Raw genomic sequence first — 27,012 nt, 5'->3', positions numbered from 1 at the left:
AAGAAGCATTGAACCGCATTCATGAGTAGTGTCAGTTTGGCTCACTAGTCACAGTCTCACTTCTGCTTCAGAAGGTTCTGGATTTGAGTCCCATTTCAGGACATGAGCACATAATGTAAGCTGACAGTGTGGTACAGCAAGAGCTGCGTTGTCGGAGATGCTGTCTTTTCGATGAGACGTTCGAGTAATATTCTTGCGAGGGTTCCCTGATCTCCCACTGTAACTTCAGTGGAAGATCAGCAGATACCCTGGAAAAATGGCACAAATGGACAGTTACGGTATTTCTTTGGGGTTTCTGTTGATGTTACAGCAGGAAATTGGAGAACCCCTGCCGAAATTCTATCCCATTAAATCAAGGCTTCATCTGCCTGTTCAGGTGGATATAAAAGATCCCATGACATTAATCAAAGAATAGCAGGGGAGTTATACAGGACAAGATGTATCCTTCAATCTACACCACCAAATTAGATTAACTGCTTATTTATTCGTTGCTGCTTGTGGGACCTTGCTGAACACAAATTGGATGCTGCATTTGACGACCTAACAGCAGTGACTACACTTCAAAAGTTGAGGTGTCCCATTGATATGAAAGGCACTATATGAATGCAAGCTCTTTACTCTCACTGCTTGGGTTTCACTTTGACTGCAGTATAACTCAAATATGCAATATAATCATAAGAGAACAACTAAATCATACTATCATAATAGGTACAGCACATGAGGAGGCCATTCAGCCCATTGTGCCTGTGCCAACTCTTGGAAAGTGCTATCCATTTAGTCCCACTATCCCTGCTCTTTCCCCATAGCCCTGTAAATTTTTTCCCTTCAAGTATTTATCCAATTCCCTTTTGAAAGTTACTATTGCATCTGCTTCCATCACCCTTTCAGACAGTATATTCTAGATCATTACAACTCGCTGCATACAAAAATGTTTCCTCGTGTCACCACTGGCTCTTTTGTTGATCACCTTAAATCTGTGTCCTCTCGTTACTGACCTTCTGCCACTGGAAACAGTTTCTCCTTATTTACTCTGTCAAAACCGTTCATGATTTTGTACACGTTGAAAAATATCTCCCCTTAACCTTCTCTGTTCTAAGGAGAACAACCCCAGCTTCTCCAGTCTCTCCATATAACTGAAGCCCCTCATCACTGGCACCATTCTAGCAAATCCCTTCTGCACCCTTTCTAAGTCCTTGACATCCTTCCCAAAGTGTGGTGCCCAGAATTGAACACAATAGTCCAGCTGAGGCCTAACCAGTGTTTTATAAAGGTTTAGCATAACTTCCTTGCTTTTGTACTCTATGCCTCTATTAATAACGCCCAGGAACCCATACACTTTTTTTAAGCAACCTTCTCAACTTGTCCTGCCACCTTCGAAGATTTGTGTATGTGTATCCCCAGGTCTCTCTGTTCCTGCACCCACCTTTAAAATTGTGCCATTTAGTTTATATTGCATCTCCTCATTCTTTCTACCAAAATGCATCATTTCACATTTCTCTGCGTTAAATTTCATCTGCCATGTGTCTGCCCATTTCACCAGTCTGTCTATGTCCTCCTGAAGTCTGTTACTATCCTCCACATTGTTTACTACATTTCCAAGTTTTGTGTCATCTGCAAACTTTGAAATTATACCCAAGTCCATGTCATTAATAAATATCAAAAAGAGCAGTGGTCCTAATACTGACCCCTGGGGAACACCACTGTATACTTCCCTTAAGTTCACCAGTGCTCTTTGCTTTCTGTCCCCTCGCCAATTTTATGTCCACGCTGCCACTGTCCCTTTAATCCCATAGGCTTTAAATTTGCTAACATGTCTATTATGTGATACTTTATCAGATACCTTTTGAAAGTCCATATACACAACCTCAACCGCACTACCCTCATCAACCCTGTCTGATACTTCATTAAAGAACTCTATCAAGTTAGTCAAACACAATTTTCCTTTAACAAATCCATGCAGACTTTCATTTATTAGCCCATACCTTTCCAAGTGCCAATTCTTTTTGTCCCAGATTATTGTCTCTAAAAGTTCCCCACCACCGACGTTAGGCTGACTGGCCTGTAATTGCTAAGTTTATCCCTCTCCTCTTTTTTGAACAAGTGTGCAACATTTGCAGTCCTCCAGTCTTGCGGCACCATCCCCATATATAAGGAGGATTGGAAGATTGTGGCCAGAGCCTCTGCAATTTCCACCCTTACTTCCCTTAGTAACCTAGGATGCATCCCATCTGGACCAGGTGACTTTTCTACTTTGAGCACTGCCAATCTTTTAAATACCTCCTTTGTATCTATTTTTATCCTCTCCAAATCACTATTACCTCCTCCTTTACTGCTACAATGGCAGCATCCTCTTTAGTGAAGACGGATGTGAAGTAGTCATTTACTACCTCAACTATGCCCTCTGCCTCCACAAGAAGATCTTTTTTGTCCCTAATCGGTCCCACGCTTCCTTTGAATACCCTTTTACTATTTATATGTTTATAAAAGACTTTTGTGTTCCCTTTTATGTAAGCCACTAATCTATTCTCATACTTTCTCTTTGTCCCTCTTATTCCCTTTTTTAGATCTCCTTTGTACTTTTTGTATTCAACCTAATTCTCTAATGTATTATGAACCTCACATTCGTCATCAGCCTCCTTTTTCTGTTTCATTTTAATCTCTATATCCTTAGTCATCCAGGGAGCTCTAGCTTTGGATGCCCTTCCTTTCCCCCTCGTAGGAATGTGTCTACTCTGTACCCAAACCGAATCCTCCTTGAAGGCCTCCCATTGTTCAATTACTGTTTTGCCTGCCAATTCTTGATTCCAATCTATCTGGTCAAGATCACTTTTTAACTCACTGTTGTTCCTTGTTCTTTTCCATAACTGTTCTAAACCTAATGATATGATCACTGTTCCTCAAATGTCCACCCACTGAAACATGCTCCACCTGCTCATTTCCCAGAACTAGATCCAGCACTGTTTCCTTCCTCATTGGGCTGGAAACACACTGTTCCAGAAAGTTCTCTTGTATACATTTCAGGAATTCCTCCCCCCTCCCTTTGCCCTTTACACTGTTACTGTCCCAGTCTATATTGGGATAATTGAAGTTCCCCATTATCACCACTCTATAGTTCTTGCATCTTTCTGTAATTTGCCTGCAAATATTCTCCTCCATCTCCTTCCCACTATTTGGTGGCCTATAGTATACACTCAGTAGCTTAATAGCTCCTCTATTGTTCCTTAATTCTAACCAGATAGATTCTGTCTTTGACCCCTAAACTACATTATCCCTTTCCAATACTATAATAGTTTCTTTGATCAATACTGCCACCACCCCCCTCCTTTCTTTCCTTTCCTATCTTCCCTGAATACCTTGTAGCCAGGAATATTAAGTACCCAATACTCCCCTTCTTTGAGTCAGGTCTCTGTTTTTGGCACTATATCATTGTCCCATTTGGCAACTTGAGCCTGCAGCTCACCAACCTTATTTACCACACTATGTACATTTACACACATGCACTCCAATCTCACCTTAGTCTGCCTCGCATTTGCCCCCATCTGATCCCTCCTATTTCTGAACTATTCTTTACTCAAGTGCTATTTGTCTCTCCCAGTCTTATTTGCACCTTGTTTCTCCTCTCTAATGTTTCCTCCTGGTGCCCAGCCCCCTACCAATTCATGTCAGCGGTTGCAGGAACGCCTGTCTATTCCCCTGAGTATCGAATCCCCTATAACAGCTGCATTTTTCTTGCACCCCCACCCCGTGCAGTTGAGTCTCCCACAATGCCGTGGATTTGTTCCTGACTGTACCCCACCCCCCGAGGTGTCAACACCCTCACTGGTATTCAACACTGAATACCGGTTTGTGAGTGCCACACACCCAGGGGACTCCTGCACTGCCTGCTCATTCCTCCTAGTCTGTCTGGTGGTCACTCGCTCCCTCTCTGCCACTATCTTTAGCTGCAGGGTGACCACCTCCTGAAATGTGCTATCCACGAAACTCTCAGCTGCCCCTCAAGCTCAGAAACTCTGAGCTCGAGCTCGAGCATTTGGCAGCACTTCCTGCACGTGTGGTTTTCCAGGACACATGAGGTGTTCTGGAGTTCCCACATGGCACAGGATGTGCTTGCAATGGGCCCCAGCTGTCCTGCCATGTTAGCCAACAGTTATTTAAACTGTTTGTTTAGCTTTAAGTCACTTTACTGGTTATCTGATACTTAAACACTAACCTCTAAAAGAAACTTTAACCAATCACTAAAACACACTAACCACTAAACACTATATCTACAAAAACACTTACAATAAACTAAACACTTACACTGACTTACCCTCGGTGCTAAAGGCAATTATGTTCTTAATACTTAATAAACAATTAGCTCTAATTTCTAGGCTCCGTCGCTCCTCACTATGGCGTCACTTTTTTAGTTTGCCCTTTGTTTGTTTCCCCTCTGCCGCACTGGGTCCATTGACAGGCTCTGCTGCTGCAGGTATTTCAAGCCCCAAGGTGGAAAATGATGGATAATATCCCTTCATAAACACTTCTCTTCAACATTAAGTTATTTGAGAGTTTATCGCCATGATTATATTTCAGGTAATGTCCTGAGCCAGACATCACTAACTGTGATGCACAGTCAGCAGAGCCTTGTTGTAATGCACACAGACCTGAATCTGAGCAGCTCAAGTGCAGCCGCAGAGCTTTACACACACTTACTTTGATATAACCGCTAAGCTCCCTACTCCTCCAGCAGCTAACTTTTAAGGAGAGAGCAGTAGGAGTGCTTGTTTTTTGCCTTATATTAAGAATATTCTATTCAAGGAAGAGGTGCAACAGGATGCCAGGGCACTTTTGAAATGTTACTTCACACCGCTCTCTAGCTATACTGCAGCTATGCTTGAGCATCAGATCAGGACCATTCACCTCAGTTATTTTGCCACTTTTTGCTTTGATGTGCAGCCAAACTGCTAACCACCCAAGTTCCCTTCCTGACCCACACGCTAGCTGACATTGTAAATCATTCCCACTCCTCAGGTACTGTTGCTCTCCCTTTCAAAATCATCTTCATCCCCCCCCCTCAAAAAACCCACCCCCAACCCCTAGGTTCTTGCAAACTATCAAACCATCTCCAATGTCCTTTTTCTCTATAAAGTCCTTGAACATGTTGTCACCTCCCTTTTCCCCTCCCCTGCCATAGCACCAAAATGGCCCTAACCAAAGTCACAAATCAAATCCTCTATGACTGTGATTGTGATGCATTATCCCTCTTCGTCCTATCTACGGCCTTTGACATGGTCTACCTCACCTATCCAATTGTAGCCAGACCATCTCCAGCAATGGTTCTCCTCCTGTCTGAGCACAATTATTTCCAGAGTCCCGCAATGATCTATCCTTGGCTTTCTTCTCCTCCTCATCAACATGCTCCCTTTTGGCGACATCATCCGCAGACAATGAGTCAGCTTCCACATGTATGCTGACAGCAACCAGCTCCACCTCTCCAACAGCTCTCTCAACCCTTCCACTGCCTCAATGTTGTCAGACTGCCTGTCGAGCATCCAGTCACCCCTTTGCCCCAGCATTGGCAGCCACATCTTCATCAACATTCACCCCACCCTCTGGAATTCCCTCTCTAAAGATCTTTGTCTCCCCACATCTCTCTCCCCCTTTAAGATCCTGCTTAAAATCCTCCTCTTTTTACCACCTTTCGAATAGCTCCTGCTCTGGCTTGGTTTCCATTTCTTTTATTACACTTCTGTCAAGAACTTTCGGACTTTTTTAAAGTTAAAGGCAGTATATAAATGCAAGTAGTTGGTATACTGTTCAAATCAAATTAGTCATTGTTTGATATTATGAAATGTGGAGTTATGCCCTTGGCTATGTTTCTGCACTGTTTCATGAGCTTCACTTTGCCTCACTCCTGTGCGGCTCCCCGGAGTCAGCGCCAGGTGCTCGCGCTGCTACTAACGAGCGCGTGACGCTCAGTCCGGGCTCGGCTCCCGGTATAAATGGCGCGCGCCCTCTGGGTGCTTTGGACCATTTCATTTATTGAGTGGCGGTGGGACTGCAGCAAAAGACACGGGCCGGGATTCGTACTATGGCGCGTGTCCTGTTATTTGGGTACGTTTTTCGCGATGTCAAAGTTGTACTGTTTAGTGGATTTCTCATCTTTCTAAAGGTTGCTCATTTGTTTAACAGGTTCATATTGTCGGTGGCTGCGATAGTCCCTGAAGTATGGATGCAAACTGCGCCTCCAGGTCAGATATCGTGCAGATCCCATGTGTTGTGTTGTCACATTCACTTGTGTTGATAGTGAAGGAATGTCTCTGATCCCTTTCTGTAGGTTTTCTGAAGACTGAATGCCGCGACAGTGTCTTTTGGGTTGGACTGAATAAGCACTTTCTTGCAGGGAAGTTCTGGCAGATTAACGTTGTTGGTAAGTTCAGCGCCGTTATCTTGGAATCTGTCTCTATCTAACGGTACTCGGCTCCTGCACCCGGTGCTGGTGTGGCGGAACCATGGGCTTCATTTTAGCACCCGCTATTGGGTGCGTTCCTGGCGCGGGGGCGGGGCTCCGAAAATCGGGGAATCCTGGAGCGGGTCCGGAGCTCTGCTCCAACCCGCCCACTCCGGGTTCCCCGCTGACGTGTGCTGGCAGCCCCGCATGTGGGACTCCCGCAGGCAATTAAAGCCCATGGGGTGCCACTTGACAATATTTACTCAGGTATTTCAGGTCATTAACAGACCTGATTAAGGGAATATGTGAGGAGGGGTGGGATTTTAGAGACAGCTGGGACTGTTTCCCATACTGGGAAAACACTCCTTGTTGAAATGGACTTGTTGTAGCTCTTAGCCTGTGGCAGCTGCAAAGGTCCATTTGATAGGTGGTGGGGGGGGGGAGACCCTCGCTCATTGCAGGAGGCCACTCTGTCACTTTGGACAAAGTTTGGCCTCCACCACCCTCCTAACAATAAAATGCACCAACTTGCACACTTACCCCAGGGTCCAGAGACATGTACCTACTTTGTGGACCCCCTCCGATGTACATCTTCCGGATTGGGGGGGGGCGGCCCCCCGCTGTAGCTGCAGTCATGACCTTCTCTGAGGGCGAACAGCATCACCAGCCTCGCCTGCCATGTGGAGCTCCACAACAGAGTGCTTTGACACATCCACCTGCACAGCAGGAGGGAGGGCAACCGCAGAGAGATGCGTCACAGAGGGCACTACCCTCACCATAGGGTCCACAGACCGAGGCTCAGCTTCCTGGACCTCTCTGAGCAGCAGTGCACACGGAGGCTCAGAGTCACTCTACATGTAGTCGTGGACATCTGCAGCCTCCTGCATGCCGACCTGCTCCCGGTTGGCCCGAGTGCCATCTTCTTACCTGTCGCTGTCAAAGTCACCACTGCCCTCAACAACTTCTCCGCATCCTTCCAGGGTGCCACCGAGGACATCACCGACGTCTCTGTCATCTGCACAAAAGAGCCCTGCAAATACACCTACACCCACTCTGCAGTGACAGTGGGTGGCATCAGTTATGGGTCTTCATTTTGATCCTCAGGAAAGGGCATTATTGCACAAACCAGACAAGATTTGCAAAGATGTGGCAGTAGTGGTGCCAATATAATATGTAATGTGAGTTGGTCAGAAATTAAATATGAGTAAAAATCATGACAAACCCTCCAACATCCTTCTTATGCATCCCCTTCATGCTCATGACATGTTTGCCTTATGCTTCCTACTGCACATATGTGATGCATGCCCTGTGGCTGCAGCACAGGTAGTGGCAGGTTGAGTGAGGCTGACAGTGAAACAGATGCATGAGGGGGTGAGTATGAGGATTGGGTTGAGTGGTAGTGGCGGGATGAGTACAGGTGAGTGAGTGCAGGTAAGATGAGGTTTGAGTGGGTATGAGGGGTGATGTGCCAGAGTAGTGTTGGCAGTGCAGAAGGAGATGTGGGGTGGGGGCGGTGATGTGGCAGACGGAGTGTAGGAGAATGAGTAAGTGCACTCACTTTGGCTGACCTACTTAGGTCATTGCAGCGCCTTCTGCACTGTATGCAGGTGGGTAATATGTTGGTGGTGCAGATGACCTCTTCTGCCACCTCGAGCCAGGCCTTCCTGGTGGCAGAGGTGGGCTGCTTCCTCCTGTCTGCTGGGGGGGGGTGGGGAGATCTCTGTCCTCCCCCTCCTCACCCCATCTAATGATACCTGGAGTGAGTCATCATTAAACTGGGGGAGCAGCCTTCCCCCGGGCTGCTCCATGCTGTAATTTTTGCTATTTGTTGCAGCATCAGTCAGTGGAGGACTGCCCCTTTAAATAGAGCTCCTCCAGCTGACAGAGCTCACTGCGCAGTCTGCCCGAAGCGCAGATCAACAGTGGGGAACCCAGAAGACCAGGTAAGTGGATCCAATTAGGCTACGATTGCGCGGGGGGCAGACTGATTTCGCCGGTCGCGTGGCTGCGAACCCGCAGCCCTGGTAACTTCGAGCCCATCTATCTGCACCGGCTCAGGTCCCACAATCTGGAGTTGTAACTCTTTCACTGCACCCTAAACTGAAGATCACTCCAATATCTGCATGTGCAGTAATCGTGCTAATATAGCCTTGGATTGTTAAACTTCTGAAATGCAAAAAACCCAAATCACCTTTAGCTCTAATATCCGTATGCTGGGGGATCGAAGCTTGGTCCTGTGCCACTATAGCTATAAGTAATGCAACTTTTTCATGAAGATGCATTCAGTTCACTTGATTTCTTTTTCTGAGATGTGAGGTGCTAGCTGACTTTTTTTTAAAAAGTCATTGACCAGTAGTTAGTAGCTCAATCTGTTTTGTACATTTTTTTCCAAGAGTTGAGATTTGATATCTCTTAATATGACAATGTAGTGAAGTAAGTTGCACTTGAGGTTAAAACACTGCAAAATTGAAGGTGGGTGATCTTGTGAAAGTGAAGCTGAGAAACAAAGGAGGGTTGCAACAGTAGGGAGTCTGGAGCTATGACATTCTCCAGAAGAGTGGCCATGACTGCTATAGCTCCCAGAACAGATCTCTTTTGTTGGTGGTTTGCTCCTAGCAGAAATGTAGTGGTGTCCTACTGCTATGATCATATTTCTGATTTGTTCTTACTAGAAGGCTGTCATAAAGATTAAAATAACATTTGTGTGTAGTTGTCTAATTTGAACAGACTTGAGCCTAAATTAGATACATACTACACCTGGCAAGCTCAATCGGCAAAATGTAGTTTGTATGATGCAATAGGTATTCTGCAGTCATGCTTGTTTTAGGGGATTTAGTATTGGTGGATTTATAACTATCTTGATGACTCTTGGTTGGCATGGATATGCTATCCTAAATTGACTTGGCTTCCAAGATGATTATTCATTTGTCATCAATACAATCCCTCATTTCTGGGGATGGTAAGTTTCATACCAGCTGATACAACAGTTTCTCAATACCGTACTGCATAGGGAGTGCACCCTTTTTTTCAAGGAAGAAATCACTTTCTTCCCCCCCCCCCCCCCCCCCCCCCATTTTTAAGTCTTGCTTTCTGATTTGCAGACTATTCACCAACAATAAGTGCACATCGAATTCAGTTTGGAGGCTAACTTTGTTTTGGTTTGCTTTCTCAGATCAGTCTGGTTATATCTTTCCTGTCACACCAAGATTTGCATCCCAGTGTGGTTATACGATTGCTGTGGATCACTGGCGTGTTGAATTCCGTGCCTCTGTCCTTAGCTGTTGTGTCCATATTGTGGTAAGTAGATCTTGGAAATCTAGTGTGGAGAGATTTGCAAAGGACATGTGTTTAAAAAAAAAATTATTGCTTTGCCTTGACCTATGGACCAGTGAGATGCAAATGTTGCTGTTGTTTGTTTCAATCTTAAAATGTTTATTGGATGCATTTTTCAAGGCAAATGCAGGCTACTGAAGTTTGAACTGTTTTTAAATGCTGTCTAAATTTCACCAAGAATCTTGTTTGGAGGCATATTTTCCTAGAACAGTGGACATAGGGGTGGGTGGGATGGCAAGATCACCAGAGCCCTACATCCTAATGGAGGGACATCCTCCCAACTGGAATCAAATGATGTTTGCGGTTCAGTGTGTACTGCATTAAAGGAGGATGTAGATGGACATCTTCAATTCACAATATAGGGGATATTGAATGGGAGTTATGTGCTCTCCTTAGTGTGGGAGTGCCTAATGAAGCTCTTCCAGGGTTGTTACTCCAATAGAATCCTTTTTGCCTGAGAACAGTCACTGACACAAGCCAAAATGTAATGCTGATTTGCTTTTAAATGTATAATGAAATGGTTCATCAACTGTATTTTGATACCATTGATCACCTTTCCAATTTGTTTGTAGAATGATGAGCAATTCAACCTCACTATACAAGTACAAGTATCAGGAACTGATGGAGTAGCTTCAACATATATTCAAACTCTGTCTTGTATGTACTCTCCATGGGCTGCAAGGGAAATATTCTGTGAAGAAAACTACATGCAGGTAAAGACAGCAATACTGAATATCTGTCCAGACTGTCAAATATTTCAAAACTGAGAATGGAGGCTTCAAGATTAATGCAACACTTCAAATACAAATCACTGATTTATAATCTGTGTGTGTGCTTCTGGGTCAAATACTCTACATTGGCTCATACATCCTTGCATCAGGATTGATGTCTTAGTTGTAAATTAAGCTGATGGGCAATGTTTCTGATTTAATAAACAAAAACTAACTACCAAGTTGTGTATATCCAGTGGGTTCTCGTGGATAGAATTGTCGTCTTTCTGAAGATAATGTGTCCTCCAAATCCACTAAACTGCCTGATAGACCATGTGCCTGGATTTCAATAGGTGACCTTATTGAACTTGGGCAATGAGTGTTCCTGCCATTTTCCCAGTGACTCTACTGGAACTGTAGGCATGTAACTTGTTTCAGTAACTACAAAGATCTATTACACCAGGTTGAAGATTCACTAACTTTGTCTTGCCATCAATCATGCCCAGATCTCCGTACAAAGAAATATACCAACCATTGAGGAGGATTATGCCCAAGATGCTGAAGATTGGGCTTTAGTATTGCCAGAAGTAAGTAGCTTTTTTCTTTTCCCTCACTCTCAGAAACTTGCACTAAAGATTTTCCAATATTGGAATGGAGGGAAATTGAACTCCCAGTACTCTATATTGCACTTGTAAATGTCGAACATATTTGTATGGTTTGACCATCTCCTGATATGAGATGGGAAGACTTTATTAGATCTGTTTATCTTGGCCTCACATTGGGTTAAAAGATGAGAATCAAAACTTGACCTGGACCCTTGATTTAACTGATGTGTGTGAAACATGCATAGAAAATGCTGGAACCACTCAGCAAATTAGTCAGTATCTGTGGGGAGATTAGATCCAGTTCTTCAGAACTGGAAGAAATCAGATAAATTGAGGGAGGGACAACCAATGCATGCACAAACATTGAAGTGCAATGTATTGCATGCTGTCAACAGCCTAATTGTATTTTTTCCTCCTCGCCTCATAGCAAGTAGTTTAATGCTGTTTAAGCCATCTTGTAGATTAAGGGGACTTGTATTTTTCTGCCATACATCCATCAATACATGTTCCCCACCATGAAGTCATGTGGCATGAGCATTTTTTTCCCTGTTAAGGGAGTTTCACCATAGTCAATAATTTTCCCTGTAAAATGCACATATTGTCTTGAATCCCCCAAAAAATGCAATGTAGTGGCCTTCTCCAATTAAATTCTTGAGTAAGGTTGCTGCTTCAATTAGCAATAAAACTGAGGAGTCAGGCTTATTGCCAGCTGTTTGGCATGCCTTTTGACAAAGCATGCCAAAGGTCATGTCCAGAGAATTTAAGCTTGTAACTTGTCCTGAAAAATGTAAAAAATCTCTTTACTCCTTTCCGATCTCCTTCAGCCCCATCTGATTTGACTACAATCACTGGTCCCTTTTCCTCATTAGATTCCTATATTCCTGAATTGTGATCTGATCTGATCAGCCACATGATGGCGTGCTCCTGCTCCTATCTCATGGTCTAATTATTTTCAACTGGCCAACATGTGTAGTATTTTAATCCCAATCTGCTGGTTAGATAGAAAGATTGAAATTACTGGCAATGTAACATTCAAATTAGGGAAAATTAAACTTCTGGATCTCCACATATTTGACTTGGATATGATGTACTTCTGATTCTCTTCTATAGTTTTCCTCTTAACTGGAAAGACTCATCCACCCTTTTGTGGTCTCTACTGTTCATGTAGGCAAGTAGTGCAGGCAGTGGAATATGGCAAGTGGTATTTCATGTCCCTGGTGGTAAAAGGAGTATGACTGTGAAAGAAGCACATGAGAGAGGCTATGGCATCAACACAACAGTGTCTCGTATTTTGCTTCGTGCTCCATATCATGCAAATGAGGCTCAAATAGTCTTGGTAAGTTCACTAATCCTATTCTCCTTCAAGTGGTGGTTTGGGCCCAAAATTCTTGACTGAAGCATTCCTATAGGTAGGAGTTGAAATATTTTGGCTTTTCATGTAAATTTCCCTTTCCAATTAGGTCCAAGGTGTCCCCTTGTCTGTAATCCGATCGACCAGCTTTTACAAACGGCATTGGGTGATTCTGCTAATTGATACAGCAGTGGCTTGTCCTGTTGGTAAGAACTTGCATATTATGCTCTCAGTTGCACCAGACATTCTTCACCCTCCTGTCCCTACGGAATGAATAGATCAAGCCATGCAAAACTGTATCCAGTTCTATAACAACTTAAAGCAAAAGTGTCTTCCTTGTTTAGACTAACCTGGGCAGAGTTTCCAATTTCTGTGCTAGGGGTCAGCCTGTTTTTTTTTTTCACTAAATAAACTTTTTCTAAAACAAAAAGCAAGCCATTTTCTGTCACTATCCAAGAATGTCACCATCTATAGTACTGGACTCTTGATGCACTGTGTAGGGGAGCCATCCATTGCTTTCAGAATGTTGTTTGCATTCTGTCTGGAATAATTGAAGCCACATTTTTTTTTAAATGTACAATCTGTCAAATCAACAAAACTTTTTGTTCCCCCACTTCAGATGGCATTACATTCACTGATAATATAATCACCTGGACAGTGCCAAGAATCTTCACTCCAATTGTGACCAGTGAAGTTCATCAGGACAACACCTCCATGGGAGTAAATGGCATCAAGTTGGGTCCTACAAGAATGGCAGAAAGAAATTATACCCTGAATAAAAATGATACTGCTCTTGCTATAAGAGTCCCAATTGGAGCACAGGATGGATACTATAAGGTTGGTGACAAATTAGATTTTTGCATTGCTGATGGAAAGCAGATATATTCTCCACAATAGATACCCTTTGGACAGGGATTGCAGCCCACAATGTTGTACCTACTTGAAGAAAACTCCTTCTGTAAATGTGGCAAATCTATGATTGTTGCTATTATGGTATTGGCTTCTGTATATTTGGAAGCAGAGATACAAAATGTTCACTCTGGAAATGCCTTGCATATTTTGATATGCAACCAGCAGATTCTGTCTGAAGGCAAGCCATCCAATTCCCACAATGTGGGTTTGGCTCTTCAGGGTTTATTTATCACCCAGTCATCTTTAAATCTAGGGCTATTTTGTTGAAATTAAGCAAGGCAGAGACTCTACAGACAGTTAACCACCCCCTCCTCTGTCCACTTTACATTGCAGCTTAATGTAGCTGATTTCAACTATCTTGTCATGTCCCCGAAGCCTTGTTAAGGCTACAGCATATCATATTTCTGTTCATTAACTGCCAGATTCAACAGTAAACAGACTTTTGCCTAAGCTGCAGGTAGTGAAGGGTTTATTCAATCTGAAGTTGAGAATGTGACTTAAAGAAGCAAGCTTAAAAAGTGGAAGGTTTTTTGGCCCTTGTTAGACATTTCCTAGAATTCTGGCTCACTTACAAGAGTGGTTTGTGACTGAACCTGAAGAAAATAGCCACATTTTACATTTGTCTGTTATCCGTGTTTAAATTCTGATGTAATGTCACTCCGTTCTAATAGCTGAATTGTTACCTTGCTTTCAGAGCCATGTGGTGGATGGACAGTATGGTATCAAATACAGCATTAACTTATTCTTGGAACACCTGTGGGAAGATGAGGCATGGGGATGGAATAAAATCAATGTGATCCATCCAGTCACCACTCCCTTTATTCCTCAGCCTCTTGTTCTCACTGATGGTATGTAGTGTCGTCTTAAATACAACTGGCATATAGTCTTTCCTAAATGGGATGTTCTTGGTTATTAAAATTGACATGATCTGGATCATACATGCAAAAGTCTGATCTTTCAATTTATTATTAATTCCTTGGATGTGGGCATCACTGGCAAAGCTGGCATTTATTGACTATCCTTAATTGCTCTGAAAAGGTGGTGGACTGCCTTGATCTGCTGCAGTCCATGTTTGGAAGGTGCTCCCACAATGCTGTTGGGAGTTTGCTGGGTTAAAATCCTGGATGATGGATCTGTATGTCCAAATCAAGATGGGGTGTGTCACTTGGGAGGAGGTGTTCCCATGCACCTGCTGCCCTTGTCTTCCGAGCTGGTAAAGGTCACAGGTTTGAGAGGTGCTGCCAAAGAAGCATTGTTGTTAGTTCACATTGCATCACTGTATACCAAGGATGGATTTTTAAACTAGCGGCTGATATGCTGATCAAGCAGACTGATTTGTCCGCTAACAAAAATGGCATGGTAAATTAGTAATCCATAGTGCATGGCTCTGAACCAAACAGCCATTTGAATCCTTTTGGGCTCATGGGAGTTCTGAGAAAATGCCTGCTTCCACAATCTCATGCTACTGGCAAATAGTGTGACCTGAGTCAATATTGCATGTGTCCTGTCTCTGCCACTACTATGAAATGCCCTTGTCCCCATCAAAACTGCTGCAGTTGAATATATGGATGTCAGATGTTCCCATCATGCTGGATGGATTAAAATCCAGGCCCCAAAGGTGAAAATGCCTTTTTCTAACTCTCTGCTCCAACACACTGTTCAGTGCTTGTTTATAGTAATGCATCAAGTATCAGTCCAAGCTGATCAATTCGGTTACATCACTTGTTCACTGCATGGGCAATTGATGTTTCATGCAGATAAAGACCAATTCACACACCTGTGACTTAAATGGGTTTATTATGCTGCTACATAAATGTGTTCCAGATTGGAGTTCAACTTTTCTATATCTATTCCAGATACCATTCCTGAGCAATGGCTATTCAATGTCACACTAGGCAACTTTCTTCCTGATGTGGAACTAAAAAAGCTTACTCTGGGCTCTCAATCCTTCCCTGTGGATGAAGAAAACCAGATATTTAATGTGTACAACTGGACTACCACAAATGAGACAACCCTAAATAGAATCTTCATTCTCGAAGTTCCAATGGAGTCACCAGTTGTAGACCGAAAGGTAATGGAATATTGGTGAGAAATGTGGGTTCCTACATGGCCTGACATGTTGTTGACTCTTTGCTTTCTTTTTAGTATATAGGAAATGGTGTTGAACAATACACCCTTGACATCATTTACACCCTGACTGTGGTACCAGAAAATGTAATATTCACACATACAGCTCGTTTAATCCATAAACATAAAATAGGTAAGTTTTTCTCCTTGTGCCCACTAAGTCAGGAATGCTTTCTTTAAAGGCTTCAAATAATACTGTGTTTACTTTAGTACTTCCTGTGGCAAATGGCTTTTGTGATGAAGAAAACATGACACTGGTGATAACCCATGGAACCTTGGATCAGTACTGGATTCCTTTCATTGGCAATGTACAGTTAACCCGTCACTCTGCTGAGCAGAATGGTTATATGCTGAGAGATAATGGCACCCACTTAATACTTGTTGTTCCACATGATGCAGCTGAAGTTGTCCATGAGGTAAGCTGCTTTTACCTAGTCCCTCTTTTGGCTTTTAATTTGAGCTGATTCTGACTAATTGTGGTTTCATTACAGGCAATGAATAACCAAGGCCTTAGAAACAGATTTGACTTCAGACTGAAGGATAATAAAACCCTGGATGTGCTGACCAACTTTTCTGTTTCCTGCAGCTTTTCTACAGCAGACTTCATAAGTAAGCTCTTTGCTTTCACTCATATCCAAAGCCTGGCTTGCATGTTGATATACTGACTTTTTTTTCTTCTCTTAGCTTGTTTGCCAAATGGAAGAATGGTCATTACTGCTCTAAAACTTGAAGCATTGTTGGGAATAGATGCTGCCAAAATGATGCTGAAGGATAGAAGCTGCAAGCCAAAGGAGAGTGATGAATTCAAAGCTGTCTTTGAATTTTCTGCCAACTCATGTGGCACAATTAGAAGGGTAAGCTAACTATGGCCTTCTGTTGAGTGACATAAGCTGGAGGCTACAGGAAGGGCTCAGCAAGCATCTAGTAATTGACTAATTGGCTTCTCTTGTAGTTTGAGAAGAATTACATGATCTATGAGAATGAAGTGGTGTACTTCAGAGAATCAGAACCAACTAGTGACCCAATATATCGGTAAGAATCTGAGCAAAGGCCTTTCCTTTTTGTGGGTATATAAATAGTAAATAACATGTTTGCTCCTTTTTTAGGCTTGCCATATCTTGTCATTACCACATAAATGACTCCCTGCATATTCAGTTTGAACACCAAGTAAATCCTCTGCCAGCTGTTGTACCTGGATATGGACCTATTGTCTTAGTTATGCAACTTTCCAAAGGTAAAGCTCCTAAACTACAGTTCTATACTAGCTTCCATTTTAAAATAGTTGTACCCCACATGTCCAGTATGCAATCATGAGTGAATATCCAAGATTGCTTGATGTTGAAATAGGAAGAGCTCTTTTTTTTTGGCTTGGATTCTTGCAGATGTGTTGTATTCTAACCTGTATGAAGAAGGTGACTATCCAGTAGTGAAGTATCTGACTGATCCCCTGTACTTTGAAGTGCAACTGTTGCACATAGAAGATCCACAAATTGAATTGTTCTTGCAAGATTGCTGGGCAACTGCATCACCAGACAGAAATGATATTCCACAATGGCCAATCATTGTCAAAAGGCAAGTATGAGCCACTTCTTTCTGGAGAAGGTGGGGAGCTAATTAACTTGAATAACTAACTTTTTTTAAACAGCTGTGAGAACAAGGCTGACGTGCATATGACCATCTTTCATCCAGTAACCAGTAATGAGAGGGTCAGATACCCCACTCACTACAAAAGGTTTGAGGTCAAGATGTTTGCTTTTACTGTGGGCAACCTGAATACCATCGTGGGACAGGTGAGGATTGCTTCAGATAAACATGTTGGTCAGTGCTTTCCACATAATGTCCTGCTATAATGCTGTACTTTTATTTTAGGTGTACTTTCATTGCAGTGTAGTCTTGTGCAGGAAGGACCCAGTAAGTGGGCAACTTTGCCCTGGTCAATGTATACCAGGAAAACAGAGGCTGGGTAAGGTATTAAGATTGGAATAAAACTTGTGGTGGTGCCTGTTGCATGCTACTGACAAACTGTGTAACTGCAGGTCGAAGTGCAGGTGCAGAGCACCATCTGCAGGGATCTGTATCATCAGGAGCAGTGGTGATCGTGGCAGAAATCCCTACACTGGAAAGCAAGATTGTGACAGGTGAAGAACCTTTCTTGAGCTAGTCCCAGCAGTGATTTTGAAATATATTTGCTGACTTGTCTGGCTTTTTTTCATCAGATATCGCAGTGAAGTCCTACTCCTGGCCATTGCTACTGATTGGAGGTGTAACAATAATTGTTGCTTCTATTGTTCTTGGAATTATTGGTCACAAATGCCAAATGAACAGGTTATATTGATCTTAATTAAAAACAAATCTCTAATTTAAATAGTGTATTTCTGGTTTTTTATTCGTTCATGGGATGTGGGCATCACTGGCAAGGCCAGCATTTATTGCCCTTGAGAAGGTGGTGTTGAGCCACCTTCTTGGCTGGTTTGCTAATCCATTTCAGAGGGCAATTAAGAATCAGCCACATTGCTGTGGGTCTGGAGTCACATAGGCCAGACCAAGTAAGGACAGCAGGTTTCCTTCCCTAAAGGACATTAGTGAACCAGATAGGTTTTTACGACAATCCAGCAGTTTCGTGGCCACCATTACTGATACTAGTTTTTTCCAGATTATTTAATTAATTTAATTATTCCCCAGCTGCTGTGGTGGGATTTGAGCTCATGACTCCAGATTATTAGTCCAGTCCTCTGGATTACTAGTCCAGTAACATAACCACTATGCTACTGTACTTTGTCATTGTTATGACATTAGCCAGAAGCACCTGATGCAGTAAACTGCTTGGATGAAGTCCTGAGCAGAGCTTTTTACTGTGTTCCCTAATTGCTATCTAGCAGAAATGACTAACAATTGTGATTAGGAAGCAGTGAGGATTTTGTATTCTTTTGCAGATTGGGGACACTGAGGCCATTTTTTTTTGGGGGGGGGGGGAAGGAGGGGTGAAGAAAGGAGGAATTATAAAATAGTTAGTACACTTTTTAAGCAATTCTTGAACTTTCAATTTAATCCCAATTGACTATTTGTTTACAGGTTGTTTTTGCTGTCCTAGTTAATGGCACCACAGGAGATGTTAACAAAATTGATCAATTCTATGCAAGCTAAGGCAACTCTGTCTCTTTGACTGGTAGACACTATTTCCTGTAGTGCCTAATGGTCCTTTTAATGTGGGGAAAGGGTGGGAAAGTGGAGTTGAGGTAAAAATCAGATCAGCCATGATCTCAATGGCAGAGCAGGCTCGAGGGGCCAAATGGCCTGCTCCTATTTCTTATACAAGTATCTATTAGACCATACAATTTTCTGTACGTTTGTTGAAATAGGACTTTGTTGCTTTTATTAAGTATATTTCAGTTTAATTGGACCACATGTTGGATTGTAGTAGTGGTGCCCTTCTAAAGGATACTTCTGGCAGGTTACATCGGGGCAACTCAGTGCTGCCCCTATTGGTCCAATTAAAATAGGCCCAAGTCTCCCTCTTGCCTTTGCCCATTAAATGATCACTTTATGCTAACCCCTGCCCACATTCTTTCCAATGCAAAATCATAAAAATTGCTGAAGTATTTTTGCCCCATGAACAAATTCTCTAGCTAAATCTGATTAGTGGTACCTAAACATTGTGTGTGTATATACATGTATTGGCCCACTCATTTTATTAAAAGTTACTTAAATTCCTTGGTCAAATCCCACTACAAAAGGATTCCAATCTTTTTTAAATAATTGTCTTAAATGTATGACAGCATATGTGTAGTTCCTAGGATGTGAGATGGGCAAGGTTGTGCTTGGTGGTATCATTTAGATGGCAGAAGATTATGGTGAGGTTGGTGTGATTGAAGGTGAGGACAAAGGGACGCCTCTTCATTTTATGAGACAAATGGATAAGAGCAGAGGCATAGGAAATGGAACTGACATGGTCAAGGAACTTGTCGGTCACTGGAAGTGCCATAAGAACCATAATCTAGGTGGTTGTGGTGGGCAATGGGCTTGCAAGCCCTTTGCCAGGAATTAAAAGCAGTATGGGAAGAAAAGGCAGAGACCAGGACATTGGCCCAGATTGTTCCCTTAGTGGTGAATGAATGGCACCTGCTGATCATTAGATTTGAAATTGCCCACATACTATCCATGGGCTTTTGGGTGCTGGCAGTTCCTCTACCATTTGCACTGATAACATGAGACCTGTTAGGCTCACCATTTTTGGCACAGAATGCAGGTGAAGTTGGAAATTGGAAGGATAGTTAATGAAAGGTTAAAGGAAATTTTAGGGTTTTTTTTCAGCTCATTGGGACAGTATACAGTCCTTTTTGTGAATCTTGTAGAGTTGGAGAACAAGAGTGGATGAAGCAGGAGAGATTTCCAATTGAGATGAGAGGGAACTAGGGAAATGGTTTACAGTTTGGTAGCAGGAGATAGGAGTCATTTAATAGTTAGCATTCAGCCAGGTAGAGGTCCTTCCACCATATGAGAACAGTGCCCCTTTTGTCAGGTTAGATGATGGGGCAAGAATTAAAAGACTGGAAAGCTATGAATGCAAAGGAAATTAACTAATGGGAGTAGAGAAACTAAGGCATCCAATATCATGGCAATTCTCAAAGATGAAGGCAAATGATCTAGAGGGAGGTCGCCAGAGTGGAGCAGGGGACAGATTTATGTTGAGTCAAGCCTCCTGGATTAAAAAGCATGTGGTAGAAGATCTGTCATGTCAATCTCGCAAGTGATTTGAAGTGCTGGCATAGGGGATGAAGCCAAGTTCCTTGCGGAAAACAAATCATTTGGGGTCAGAAAGGGGATGGTTAGAGGGTAAGGTTAAAACCAACAAGAAGCGAGTTGGAAATTGTGAGGGTCAGAAGAAAGTGAAGGGAAAAGAGGAGCGTGGGTTAGGATCCAAGAGTTACTTTAGGTTCTGGCCCTTACTACCTGAAAGTAGGAAAAATAATCAGTTATAACTGAACTTTCTAAACCTATTTCACACTACATACAGGTCAGAGGCTGGGTGTTCTGAGGCGAGTGACTCACCTCCTGACCCCCTAAAGCCTTTCCACCATCTACAAGGCACAAGTCAGGAGTGTGATGGAATACTCTCCACTTGCCTGGATGAGTGCAGCTCCAACAACACTCAAGAAGCTCGACACCATCCAGGAAAAAACAGCCTGCTTGATTGGCACCCCATCCATTGCCAAGGCTTCTTCAACAGCACCTCCCAAACCCATGACCTCTACCACCTAGAAGGACAAGAGCAGTAGGCACATGGGAACATCACCACCTGCACGTTCCCCTCCAAGTCACACACAGACTCGACTTGGAAATATATCGCTGTTCCTTCATCGTTGCTGGGTCAAAATCCTGAAACTCCCTTCCTAACAGCTGGTGGGAGAACCTTCACCACACGGACTGTAGCAGTTCAAGAAGGTGGCTCACCACCACCTTCTCAAGGGCAATTAGGGATGGGCAATAAACGCTGGCAGCGCAAGTGATGCCCACATCCCATGACCCAATTTTTTAAAAAACATTCACTTTTTACATGTATAGATGAGAGACCAGTGCAGTATCAGTGGAAAGAGACCAGTTTAATAAAACTTTGCAGAACGGAAAACAGACTAAAGTTCAAGCTGCTCTGCTTGGAACAAGTTGTCCTTTCAATGTTTAATAGTAATCATTCATGGTGACTCTGGTTTTATCTGCTATTAACTGCTCTCTCCATGACATTGCTCATAATACATCAGAGGATAAGTTCTTTTAATCACAGTGCCCAGTGGTTGCTGGCTCACAGTGACACAGTCAAATAGTGTTTTCATTATGTAGTAGTCTGGGATTTTTATTAGTGTTTTGGGAATCGAATTATGCAATATGTCCAATTTTCTCTGAAAACTAAATCAGTGGCCTTGATTACATATTCAATTACCCATGTATTCAATATTTATTTCTATTTAAACACAGATCAAAAAGCCCACCGACTCCCACAGCTTCCTTGATTACATTTCCTCCCACCCCGATTCCTGTGAGGACTCTGTTCTATTCTCCCAGTTTCTCCATCTCCGTCTTATCTATTCTGACAATGCTACCTTGCACACCAGTGCTTCCAATTTTTCCTCACCCGAGGACACTCCACCAGTCTGGTTGACAAGCCCTTGATCGTATCCATCCCATTTCCCGCATATCACTCCCAGAACCACAATAGTCTCCCTCTTGTCCTCACCTTCCAACCCACCAGCCTCCACGTTCAACGGATCATCCTCCGTCATTTCCGCCACCTCCAGCGCAATGCCACTACCAAATACAGCTTCCCCTCCCCTTTCAGCATTCCGTAGGGACCTTTCCCTCCACGACACCGTGGTCCACTCTTTCATTACCCCCAACAACCGCTTCCCCTTTCCCCCGTACCTTCCTACAAGAGCACAGGAGAAGCAACACCTGCCCTTTCACCTCCTCCCTTCCCACTGTCCAGGGCCCCAAACACTCTGGGTGAAACAGCAATTTACTTGTACTTCTTTCAATTTAATAAACTGTATTTGCTGCTCACGATGCGGTCTCCTCTACATTGGAGAGACCAAATGTTGATTGGGTGAATCGCTTTGCAAAATGCTTCTGCTCAGTTCCCAAGCGTGACCGTGACCTTCCTGTCGCTTGCCATTTTAGTTCTCCGCCCCACTCCCACTCTGATCTCTCTGTCCTACGCTCTTCCAATGGAGGCTCGAGGAACAGTACTTCATTTTTCGATTAGGCACTTTACAACAGTCCAGACTCAACATTGATTTCAATAACGTCAGATCATAACCACTGCTCCCATTTTTTTGTAAACAATTTTACAACACCAAGTTATAGTCCAACAATTTTATTTTTAATCCCACAAGCTTTCGGGGGCTTTCCCCTTCCTCAGGCGGTGTGGACCGCCTGAGGAAGGGGAAAGCCCCCGAAAGCTTGTGGGATTAAAAATAAAATTGTTGGACTATAACTTGGTGTTGTAAAATTGTTTACAATTGTTAACCCCAGTCCATCACCGGCATCTCCACATCATGCCCATTTTTTTGGACAGCGGGTGCTGGTAATGGTTCTGCTGTTGCCATTTACAGCTCCCCTCGACCCATCTTTTGTTTCTTTACTTGTCGCTTTACCACTCTCCTTGCCTTGCACCATCATCCCATTTGTTATTTGATCACTCCTGCCCTCCACCCTATTTCACCTCTTTTGTTCTCTCCTCCCAACCCCCCTCCCCCCACTTTGGCCTGGCTCTGTACTTGCTTAAAAACTGTTAACTCTTTAACTTCCAGTTCTGAAGAAAGGTCTTCAACCCGAAACGTTAACTCTGTTTCATTCTCCACAGATGCTGCCTAACTTGCTGAGTATTTCCAGCATTTTCTGTTTTTATTACAGATTGCTGATATTGTTTCATATAAAAATCCCTTCTGGCACAGTTGTACTAACATTTTTTGCATTGATATGCAATGGTGTCATATGCATCAGAAAAAATCAATAGCAGGTTAGCAATCTGACCACAGACTTTACTAAAGGCAAGAAGCATTGAACCGCATTCATGAGTAGTGTCAGTTTGGCTCACTAGTCACAGTCTCACTTCTGCTTCAGAAGGTTCTGGATTTGAGTCCCATTTCAGGACATGAGCACATAATGTAAGCTGACAGTGTGGTACAGCAAGAGCTGCGTTGTCGGAGATGCTGTCTTTTCGATGAGACGTTCGAGTAATATTCTTGCAAGGGTTCCCTGATCTCCCACTGTAACTTCAGTGGAAGATCAGCAGATACCCTGGAAAAATGGCACAAATGGACATTTACGGTATTTCTTTGGGGTTTCTGTTGATGTTACAGCAGGAAATTGGAGAACCCCTGCCGAAATTCTATCCCATTAAATCAAGGCTTCATCTGCCTGTTCAGGTGGATATAAAAGATCCCATGACATTAATCAAAGAATAGCAGGGGAGTTATACAGGACAAGATGTATCCTTCAATCTCCACCACCAAATTAGATTAACTGCTTATTTATTCGTTGCTGCTTGTGGGACCTTGCTGAACACAAATTGGATGCTGCATTTGACGACCTAACAGCAGTGACTACACTTCAAAAGTTGAGGTGTCCCATTGATATGAAAGGCACTATATGAATGCAAGCTCTTTACTCTCACTGCTTGGGTTTCACTTTGACTGCAGTATAACTCAAATATGCAATATAATCATAAGAGAACAACTAAATCATACTATCATAATAGGTACAGCACATGAGGAGGCCATTCAGCCCATTGTGCCTGTGCCAACTCTTGGAAAGTGCTATCCATTTAGTCCCACTATCCCTGCTCTTTCCCCATAGCCCTGTAAATTTTTTCCCTTCAAGTATTTATCCAATTCCCTTTTGAAAGTTACTATTGCATCTGCTTCCATCACCCTTTCAGACAGTATATTCTAGATCATTACAACTCGCTGCATACAAAAATGTTTCCTCGTGTCACCACTGGCTCTTTTGTTGATCACCTTAAATCTGTGTCCTCTCGTTACTGACCTTCTGCCACTGGAAACAGTTTCTCCTTATTTACTCTGTCAAAACCGTTCATGATTTTGTACACGTTGAAAAATATCTCCCCTTCACCTTCTCTGTTCTAAGGAGAACAACCCCAGCTTCTCCAGTCTCTCCATATAACTGAAGCCCCTCATCACTGGCACCATTCCAGCAAATCCCTTCTGCACCCTTTCTAAGTCCTTGACATCCTTCCCAAAGTGTGGTGCCCAGAATTGAACACAATCGTCCAGCTGAGGCCTTACCAGTGTTTTATAAAGGTTTAACATAACTTCCTTGCTTTTGTACTCTATGCCTCTATTAATAACACCCAGGAACCCATACACTTTTTTTAAGCAACCTTCTCAACTTGTCCTGCCACCTTCGAAGATTTGTGTATGTGTATCCCCAGGTCTCTCTGTTCCTGCACCCACCTTTAAAATTGTGCCATTTAGTTTATATTGCATCTCCTCATTCTTTCGACCAAAATGCATCATTTCACATTTCTCTGCGTTAAATTTCATCTGCCATGTGTCTGCCCATTTCACCAGTCTGTCTATGTCCTCCTGAAGTCTGTTACTATCCTCCACATTGTTTACTACATTTCCAAGTTTTGTGTCATCTGCAAACTTTGAAATTATACCCAAGTCCATGTCATTAATAAATATCAAAAAGAGCAGTGGTCCTAATACTGACCCCTGGGGAACACCACTGTATACTTCCCTTAAGTTCACCAGTGCTCTTTGCTTTCTGTCCCCTCGCCAATTTTATGTCCACGCTGCCACTGTCCCTTTAATCCCATAGGCTTTAAATTTGCTAACATGTCTATTATGTGATACTTTATCAGATACCTTTTGAAAGTCCATATACACAACCTCAACCGCACTACCCTCATCAACCCTGTCTGATACTTCATTAAAGAACTCTATCAAGTTAGTCAAACACAATTTTCCTTTAACAAATCCATGCAGACTTTCATTTATTAGCCCATACCTTTCCAAGTGCCAATTCTTTTTGTCCCAGATTATTGTCTCTAAAAGTTCCCCACCACCGACGTTAGGCTGACTGGCCTGTAATTGCTAAGTTTATCCCTCTCCTCTTTTTTGAACAAGTGTGCAACATTTGCAGTCCTCCAGTCTTGCGGCACCATCCCCATATATAAGGAGGATTGGAAGATTGTGGCCAGAGCCTCTGCAATTTCCACCCTTACTTCCCTTAGTAACCTAGGATGCATCCCATCTGGACCAGGTGACTTTTCTACTTTGAGCACTGCCAATCTTTTAAATACCTCCTTTGTATCTATTTTTATCCTCTCCAAATCACTATTACCTCCTCCTTTACTGCTACAATGGCAGCATCCTCTTTAGTGAAGACGGATGTGAAGTAGTCATTTACTACCTCAACTATGCCCTCTGCCTCCACAAGAAGATCTTTTTTGTCCCTAATCGGTCCCACGCTTCCTTTGAATACCCTTTTACTATTTATATGTTTATAAAAGACTTTTGTGTTCCCTTTTATGTAAGCCACTAATCTATTCTCATACTTTCTCTTTGTCCCTCTTATTCCCTTTTTTAGATCTCCTTTGTACTTTTTGTATTCAACCTAATTCTCTAATGTATTATGAACCTCACATTCGTCATCAGCCTCCTTTTTCTGTTTCATTTTAATCTCTATATCCTTAGTCATCCAGGGAGCTCTAGCTTTGGATGCCCTTCCTTTCCCCCTCGTAGGAATGTGTCTACTCTGTACCCAAACCGAATCCTCCTTGAAGGCCTCCCATTGTTCAATTACTGTTTTGCCTGCCAATTCTTGATTCCAATCTATCTGGTCAAGATCACTTTTTAACTCACTGTTGTTCCTTGTTCTTTTCCATAACTGTTCTAAACCTAATGATATGATCACTGTTCCTCAAATGTCCACCCACTGAAACATGCTCCACCTGCTCATTTCCCAGAACTAGATCCAGCACTGTTTCCTTCCTCATTGGGCTGGAAACACACTGTTCCAGAAAGTTCTCTTGTATACATTTCAGGAATTCCTCCCCCCTCCCTTTGCCCTTTACACTGTTACTGTCCCAGTCTATATTGGGATAATTGAAGTTCCCCATTATCACCACTCTATAGTTCTTGCATCTTTCTGTAATTTGCCTGCAAATATTCTCCTCCATCTCCTTCCCACTATTTGGTGGCCTATAGTATACACTCAGTAGCTTAATAGCTCCTCTATTGTTCCTTAATTCTAACCAGATAGATTCTGTCTTTGACCCCTAAACTACATTATCCCTTTCCAATGCTATAATAGTTTCTTTGATCAATACTGCCACCACCCCCCTCCTTTCTTTCCTTTCCTATCTTCCCTGAATACCTTGTAGCCAGGAATATTAAGTACCCAATACTCCCCTTCTTTGAGTCAGGTCTCTGTTTTTGGCACTATATCATTGTCCCATTTGGCAACTTGAGCCTGCAGCTCACCAACCTTATTTACCACACTATGTACATTTACGCACATGCACTCCAATCTCACCTTAGTCTGCCTCGCATTTGCCCCCATCTGATCCCTCCTATTTCTGAACTATTCTTTACTCAAGTGCTATTTGTCTCTCCCAGTCTTATTTGCACCTTGTTTCTCCTCTCTAATGTTTCCTCCTGGTGCCCAGCCCCCTACCAATTCATGTCAGCGGTTGCAGGAACGCCTGTCTATTCCCCTGAGTATCGAATCCCCTATAACAGCTGCATTTTTCTTGCACCCCCCACCCCGTGCAGTTGAGTCTCCCACAATGCCGTGGATTTGTTCCTGACTGTACCCCACCCCCCGAGGTGTCAACACCCTCACTGGTATTCAACACTGAATACCGGTTTGTGAGTGCCACACACCCAGGGGACTCCTGCACTGCCTGCTCATTCCTCCTAGTCTGTCTGGTGGTCACTCGCTCCCTCTCTGCCACTATCTTTAGCTGCAGGGTGACCACCTCCTGAAATGTGCTATCCACGAAACTCTCAGCTGCCCCTCAAG

At 43.0% G+C, this 27,012-nt stretch overlaps 1 protein-coding gene across 1 annotated transcript; it reads left to right on the top strand.

Moving 5' to 3' along the window:
- The first annotated feature begins 6,018 nt into the window (after positions 1-6,018).
- Positions 6,019-17,833, top strand: LOC137321372 (uncharacterized). Its single transcript, XM_067983757.1, has 22 exons — positions 6,019-6,093; positions 6,172-6,230; positions 6,317-6,409; positions 9,603-9,727; positions 10,336-10,476; positions 10,980-11,060; positions 12,247-12,414; positions 12,539-12,635; positions 13,049-13,266; positions 14,036-14,189; positions 15,198-15,412; positions 15,487-15,601; positions 15,679-15,884; positions 15,960-16,077; positions 16,153-16,322; positions 16,421-16,500; positions 16,575-16,702; positions 16,851-17,040; positions 17,114-17,258; positions 17,338-17,431; positions 17,505-17,606; positions 17,685-17,833. Exons 1-22 carry the CDS (start codon positions 6,071-6,073, stop codon positions 17,801-17,803), a joined length of 2,841 nt encoding a protein of 946 aa, XP_067839858.1. The 5' UTR covers positions 6,019-6,070; the 3' UTR covers positions 17,804-17,833.
- The last annotated feature ends 9,179 nt before the right edge of the window (positions 17,834-27,012 follow it).

This window comes from Heptranchias perlo, chromosome 5, assembly GCF_035084215.1.
Source record: "Heptranchias perlo isolate sHepPer1 chromosome 5, sHepPer1.hap1, whole genome shotgun sequence".
Taxonomy (NCBI): domain Eukaryota; kingdom Metazoa; phylum Chordata; class Chondrichthyes; order Hexanchiformes; family Hexanchidae; genus Heptranchias; species Heptranchias perlo.
The sequence above is the reverse complement of the archived record's forward strand: the minus strand, read 5'-3'. Positions and strand labels throughout refer to the sequence as shown.

Bases quoted from the DNA above. Each gene is read 5' to 3' on its own strand.
- LOC137321372 (XM_067983757.1), top strand. From the start codon at position 6,071: ATGGCGCGTGTCCTGTTATTTGG. The intron at 16,323-16,420 runs GTAAGCTAACTA...CTTCTCTTGTAG, and splicing joins CATGTGGCACAATTAGAAGG to TTTGAGAAGAATTACATGAT. The intron at 16,501-16,574 runs GTAAGAATCTGA...CTCCTTTTTTAG, and splicing joins ACTAGTGACCCAATATATCG to GCTTGCCATATCTTGTCATT.